The sequence below is a fragment of the Leptidea sinapis genome, chromosome 28, assembly GCF_905404315.1.
Source record: "Leptidea sinapis chromosome 28, ilLepSina1.1, whole genome shotgun sequence".
NCBI lineage: Eukaryota > Metazoa > Arthropoda > Insecta > Lepidoptera > Pieridae > Leptidea > Leptidea sinapis.
Genome location: NC_066292.1, coordinates 7,027,623 through 7,035,345, shown reverse-complemented (window position 1 = coordinate 7,035,345; position 7,723 = coordinate 7,027,623). Strand labels below are relative to the sequence as shown.

At 36.9% G+C, this 7,723-nt stretch overlaps 1 protein-coding gene across 5 annotated transcripts in view; it reads left to right on the top strand.

Annotated features, from left to right (window-relative positions):
• The first annotated feature begins 224 nt into the window (after positions 1-224).
• LOC126972981 (neuropeptide FF receptor 2-like) overlaps positions 225-7,723 on the top strand; it is a 55,757-nt gene continuing 48,258 nt past the window's right edge. For 2 of the 5 annotated variants that reach the window (XM_050820095.1, XM_050820092.1), the window contains exon 1: positions 225-728. In XM_050820095.1, coding sequence (XP_050676052.1) covers positions 526-728 — 203 coding nt within the window. In that variant the 5' untranslated portion in view covers positions 225-525. The remainder of the gene's footprint in view (positions 729-7,723) is intronic. The other 3 variants (XM_050820096.1, XM_050820093.1, XM_050820094.1) reach the window with 3 other exon arrangements.

Here is a 7,723-nt window from a genome sequence, read left to right as displayed (position 1 = left end):
ACTCAGCATCCTGTGCTAAGCAGCCTCCCACTGAACGTATGTTATGTGCGAATAAGCAAGTAATTATTAAATAGATTATAGCACACAAAATATATGTATTTGAATGTGCAACCATGATTAAGGTATTGCTTGACGGACAACATGCACTGAATTACATCTCGTTTTCACGCAATGCGTCCCGTCCCGCTTGTACTCTCAATTATTCAGTTCAACGCCGATTTCCGCGGTAAACGCGCGTCGTGTTCTGTGTCGTAACAATGCTAAAACTACGGAAAAGTCATCCGAGAGTACCAATAAATATTAAACAATATAGTTATCTTTTAAAATGAAAAAAAAAAACGTTTATTACTTTACCACATTTGTTATACTGATTTCAAAATTTAAAAATTTCAGTGAACTTCGGCCAGATATTGTATGTTGTAGATTTTGACGCGAGATACATATTTAATTATAATTTTAGCTAAAATCCATTTGTTTATTTTATAAGTAAAAACAGTGATGTTTATACTTTAAAACAACATTATAATGAATGCTACTGCAGCTTTCAGCGAATTAGATTTAAATTCGAATGTTACTTTAAGTGGGACTTTACAGTTTGATGTCGAATTGGATATATTGTTTCAACCGGAAATAGTACTTATATCTTTGTATATACCTGTAATATTGTTGTCACTTTTGGCGAATATATTGCTTATAGTGGTTGCTGTAAAGTGCAATTATACCAAAAGGTAAGTTATCTTATAATATATCAATGCTAGAATTAGGCCGAGAGCTGTAGAGCGTTTTTAGATATTGCTCAGACTTTACTTAGGTAAAACTTAGGTGAGTGTAGTACAATGCGAGCATGACTTTTGCATTGGACTGCCTTATTTTATGCTCAGTATAATATCAACTGTCAAATGATGATAAAAAGAAAGTCAAAGATTATGCTAAGCTTACACTCAGCTAAGTTTGCCATGACTTCCATGCCATAGTCTCACATCGTAGTTTAAACATTATATTCGAACACTCACATTCACTCACACCACACAACCTACCCACCGTTTCAGTTACTCAATATGGATACGATTTCTTCCTTTTTTTCTATTTAATTTTTTCTTGTAAGTTTTTCTAGTATTTTTCGTTTTTGTCTTAAACTACTTTGTCACATACTTACTTATTACTGTGAGGCAACTCTACGTTCAGAGATTAATGTTACGATTTCATGGTCTGGTTAATGTGGAAGATATAAAGGAAGCCTAAAATAGACGTATTAAATATAAACTATTTAGCGTACCAAATTTTAATAAATTCTTCATCAATGGATTCCCGTGTTATTTAGGTAGCTTTTTGTTTAATAAGATAAATAAAGAGTTAAAATTACACAAAGTAAACTATCAAAAAAGTAAAAAACTTCTATTTGAATGGCTGAAAACCTTGGACTACACTGAAACTGAAAATTTACTTAATATTATAAGGTAAAAATTTTCTTCAACACATACACCAAGTCACTACATACACACACACACACACATATTTACATAACCATCATCTACACTAACACCAATTACTTTCTGTATCTAATTAAGTTTTGTTTATCTAATTAAGTTTCGTTATAATATATTTATTTTTTGTATATTCGCTCCATCATTTTAACGATGTGCTTTGGGGGCCCGGTGACTTGTAGCACAGGTATTTTGTTACCTATTTCAAGCGCAGGTCTCTCACAATTATAACAATGTATCAATATAGATTTTAATAAACTGTGTATTGTAAGTTTTTTAAGAGAGAAAATAAATATATTTTGATTTGATTGATTTGATATTGTACTGTTAATAGTATTCCTTTTAATTGGCGTATCTATTCTGTATTATTTTTAATATACTCTTTTCATTTTGTTAGCTGTAAGGAATCATAAATAAATAATTAAATAAATAATAATAAGTAAAATTCCATACATAGTACATATATTGAACTATAACAATTGGTAACTTAACCTATTATATACAATTACATATATTTACACTTAGATTAATCTGATTTGTAGTTACAAACTCTATTTTGTAATTAGTTTAATTTTTTTTATTATAAACTACCTAATTAATTTATGCATGGACCCCGTTGGGGTAAAAGCCTCCCCCAAGGCATGATATCCTTCTCTGTTATTAGCTCTGTCTAGCCAACTTCCGCCGGGTATGCTACGATTTCGTCTGCCCATCTGGCCCTTGGTCGACCTCTTGATCTGGTGCCTTTTGGCCCAGACCCCTTTACTGACCACAGGGTCCATCTATCGTCCTTGTAACAGACTACGTGACAATCCCACTTCCATTAAGCCTTCAAAAGTTAAGGCATTGCATACTTTTGTCTTCTTTCAAAATGATGTCAACGTTCTTTACCTTATCCTTCAGTTCTATACCTACGCAACTTCTTTCCATTCTTCTCTGGGTAGTCTGAATTTTGTACCTTGTTTTGTGATCGAACATCCAAGTTTGACATTCTTAAGTGAGGCATGATAGAAGTACTATTATCTTGATCGGTAGTGGCGGCTTCCATGCCATGCCTTCTTCTAAGCCTAGAGGTTACAGTAGACTGCATTTGCCGGCGGTATTATAGATGGAGCGATTTGAAATTGTATTTTTGTTTAAAAGGGACGTATATTTAAAGGGACATTTATACTGCCAGATTGGTAGTAATTATTATCCTAGACAAATATTTATCTTAAACTTTTTACAGAGACAAAATATTTTTTACTTTATAGTAACCATTTTTTAAATAACGTATGTTTAACTATGGTATATTTTTATTTGTATTTTTTTATAGCTGCGTTCAACTTTTTCTATGCTACAACATTAAAAGGATAGCTTAGCTTATATGTATGTAATGGACCATCTACAAAAACAAATAATCAATATTCTTCGAGCGACAAAATATTTTAACCAATTAAAAAATGTGTTTTCAAGTTTTGGTCTTCATAACACAAACATAAAATTCATTATTTAAAAAATTATTATGCGTTGCTGAATAAAAATAAATACAATTATTACATTTCCTTTTGGTCGTTTTAAATAGGTTCCGTTCCTAAAAGTAACTCCTTTACAGAATAAAATACAGTAGATCTTAACTTTTATTAATCTTATCACAACCAACCTATAGTTATTTTGACAGGGCTATTTATTATTAATAAATCATTGTATTTTTTGGATGCAATTACTAATTAAGCCAATAATCACGACCATCATGATTGCTTTGTGAACATACGGAGCATCCTTACACAAACAATAAATTCAAGCTCTAAAGGTTGATGCATCCAATATACGATAATTTACATTTATACAGTTTATTATTTATAACTTTTTATGAAATATTTTATATTATTTTAACGCGATTCATATATTGGATGCAGCACCTTACAAATTAATTTGTTATGTATACCTAGGTAACACTGTAAATGTTTAGAAAATAAAAAACGGCTTAATGTAGAAAGTTGCCAATACTTTTATTGTTTTTCAAAGCAATCTCCGTTCCTCTCTACACATCCTCAAATTCGATGGTACCACTGAGAAAAGCAGTGGGCCCATTCTTGCTTAGGGGTTTCTTCTATGACATTTTCGTACGCTTTCACCGCATCTTCAGGGCTCGTAAAGCGAATACTTCGGTCAGGACAGTATGGCGGATGAATCATTATCTCGACACCTGCCATGGATGTGTGGAGTGCTGTTGGAGTCAAGTAAGTATTTGAAAATCATCGTAAATAACCCAACGAGTCTAATTAATTTTTCGTTTACTTTATCTGTTTCAATTTTATTATTAGTTTAATACTGACAAAGCATAGAATTGCTTAAATAATTAAGTATAAAATGTAATCAATCATCATTAGTTGGGAAATAATGATGCTTCCATTTGGGTGGTGATGAAACGCATCAGACTAGCTCTATTAATAGTGATGAGAGGTTTGTATAAGCTTTACTCATTACAGCTTCTATTTGCTGGTTTATTCAGTCTGAAAGCTACGAAGGCCAACATGTGCTAAAAGGACTCGGAAATTGAAATTTACATACTCTTTTGTTTTCAAATTACCTCATTCATAAGCTAGGAGTATTACCGGCAGCAATATCATTCTTGTTTATATATTCCTTTGATTTTACGTTAAAAACGCTTAAAAGTTTTTAATAGAATTATATTACGTTATAAAAAATAAATGTATTTTATCTGTAACAGGCCATAAGGCCAGAGTATGTATTGTGGTTTTTGCTTCCATCACCTTGAACTAATTTTAATTAAATTAAATAACTGAAAAAAAGAGAGACTTGTTTGGCTCTGAAGCATGGACGATCCGAGCGCCAGAGAGAAAATAAATTGACGCGTTTGATATGGATATTTCGGAAATACGTGGACAGCTAAGAGTACAAGTAAGTCTGTAATGGAGCAATTTCCAAAGACCACGCGGACGATCCCAGCCGCTGGTCAGACCAGATCATGACACTCACTGGCCTACCACTTACCACTGCATTGAGAAAGGCCGAGGACCGAAAGGAGTGGAAGGCTTTAGTGACCAACGTTAAGAAAACCTTGAATATGTACACGACCATCAGACATGAAGAATGCGACCAAGAAGAAGAGAACTGAAATAATTGCTGCTAATAGAAAGGAGTAATACAATAATTAAGTGATAATAATTGTACCTAAAATTCAAGAAATGGTCGTGATATTTGAGAAACTTGTCCACATCATTTAGTTTTATCTGTTGTTTACGCTGAAGACAGCGATTGATATCAAATTACAATATTTAATATAAGTTAATTATATTATATCCAATGAGAATGCACATCATAGAAAACCAATGCTGAAGTATGGCACATGCCACAAATGACACCATAATAAGCTTCGACTGTTAGGTATGTATTTTATGTTTCTGCGTTTACTCCAGTTATTTAAAATATTGGCAGCAATGTAAACATTTTTTCAGTTTAAGCTGCATATTTTGAATTTAGAACCCGATTTGGACAGTGACATCAGTGGAGTAGCTTTTAGGTATTTCTTGTATACCCTGACGACAAAGAAGGTAACTATAAGTTTTACGTTTGTCAGTCTGTGCCTAATTTCTGATCAAGATCGGAGGTTTTTTACGTTTCTGGTTTAAAATTTATTGGTTTGAGAGTATATTTATTACTTCTTAGCGCTGGAAATGAATTAGGATCTTAAAAGTTAAGGTAACCTTTAATGAGAGAGACAAGCACTTAAATTATATTTTTATTAACATAAAATAATTTGGTATACTGGTTATTAAAATGTTAATTCCCATGAAGTTAATTTAATATTTTGTTAAAATTAGTCTTTTAGACTAAGATATATTTTCCAGGGTAATTTCGAAAAAGTATTCAATACTTTTAATGTAAGAAAAGTTTTATCATACTTTCTCAGCAGGTAATTTTAAACGCTTAAGTCCTTTGTTCACCATGTCCAAGTAAAGCATTGGTTAGTAACTTCTTAGTTATACGAGTAGTTAACTGGAAGCTTCACGTTAAGAGTATCTTTTGCCAATTTCACAAGCGAAAATGATGTCTTCGGTAACTACTGATTGGTTAAGTGGGTAATAAATCTATCACACGTCATATTCGTTCAATTTTACGACAAATATCACTTGTCTAACGTCATTGCACATTGTCATTTAGGATTTTGTTGAATTTTGAGCGTTCATTTCACTGTTTAGCGTCCGCTGTTTGTTTACCTTTGAAACATCTGAAAATAGTATAATGCAATTTTTTTTTAAATGGAATAGGAGGACAAACGAGCGTACGGGTCACCTGGTGTTAATTAATCACCGCCGCCCACATTCTCTTGCAACACCAGAGGAATCACAAGAGCGTTGCCGGCCTTTAAGGAAGGTGTAAGCGCTTTTTTGAAGGTACTCATGTCGTATCGTCCCGGAAACACCGCACAAGGAAGCTCATTCCACAGCTTCGTAGTACGAGGAAGAAAGCTCCTTAAAAACAGCACTGTGAATAACCGCCACACATCCAGATGGTGGGGATGATATCGTAATTTGTGGCGGGTCGTGCGAAGGTGGAATTTGGCGGCAGGAATCAAGTTAAAAAGCTCTTCGGAACACTCCCCGTGATAAATTCGGTAGAAGATACACAGTAAAGCGACGTCTCTACGCAACGCCAAGTGATCCAGCCGTTCACAGAGCGCTAGGTCCCCGACGATTCGAGCTGCTATGCGTTGCACGCGGTCAAATGGATCGAGCTGATACTAGGGTGCGCCAAACCAGAGATGACAGCAATACTCTATGTGTGGCCGGACCTGGGCTTTGTAGAGCGCTAAAATGTGGGCCGGCTTGAAGTATTGCCGTGCTCTATTTATGACGCCCAGTTTCTTCGAAGCCAATTTGGCTTTGCCCTCCAGATGGCCACAGAATTGGCAATCTCTCGAAATTTCGAGACCCAGTATTCCGATACTAGGCGAGGCTTTAAGGGAAGTGTTGTCGAAGAGCGGTGATACGGCAAATGGGGTTTTTTAAGTGGTAAACGCGCAAACTTGAGTCTTCTTGGGGTTAAATTGGACCAGGTTCAACTTACCCCATTCCGCGACCTTCTCGAGAGAGGACTCGATAGAAGACACGAATTCCCGAGAGAGACCTGCATGGCCCGTGTATACGGCATCACCAGTGCTGTCGCCTGCATAGCAATGTATGTTGGCGGTGTTCAACATATCATTGATATGCAGAAGAAACTGCGTGGGAGATAGCACACAGCCTCTGGGAACTCCAGCGTTCATGGGCTTGGGATTCGAGCAATAACCATCGACAACGACCTGTATGCTGCGCCCAGTGAGGAAGCTGGAGGTCCACGTGCATAAGCTCTCGGGAAGTCCAAATGATGGAAATTTTGCGAGGAGCGCTTTATGCCGTACACGATCAAAGGCTAACTGCCAGGCCTTCCCCCTTGCTTTAAATAGCCGCCGCCCATCTATGTGTATACCAGAAGATCGCCAGCTGATCGACCATGGCGAAAGCCGTACTGCCGGTCGTTGATCAACTGGTGACCCTCAAGGTATACCATGAGCTGGCGGTTAATTATGCTCTCCATGACTTTGGAGAGTAGGGAGGTAATAGCAATAGGCCTGTAGTTTGCCGGATCCGAACTGTCTCCTTTTATTTGGATCGGATGGACAAGGGCTGACTTCCATGAGTCAGGGACTACGCTTTTTGAATAAGAGTGCCGGAATAAACGCGTTAGCACCGGTGTCAACTCAGGGGCACACGTCCTAAGCACGAATGGAGAAATGCCATCCGGCCCGCTCGACTTGCTGACGTCCAACGAAAACAGAGCTCGCCGAACAGTTTTCTGTCTGAACTGTACTTCAGGCATGGAGCTCTGACACCGCGGGATGGTCGGCGGTGTTTTTCCGTTATCGTCAAGAGTCGAGTTGGAGGCAAAAGGCTTTTGCCGTATGGGCCAGTGTGTAATTCCTCATGTGCAACGGCGGCATGGATGGCTGGTTGAAGTTACCAAGAGCAGCTTTCGACAACGACCAGAACTTGCGTGTTCCGGTCGGGTAACTGGAAAGCTGCTCACCAAATTTGACGACGTCCTTTTTTTTTGCACGGGCGATTTGCCGCTTTAAAAAATCTGGAGACACGGTTATATTTCCTCTTCAGAACTTTGCAGTTCGGATCCTTTATGCCCAGCGCCGCAACCCAAGTTCGATTCGCCTGTTTTTTCAGTCAGATGCTTAAGTGACG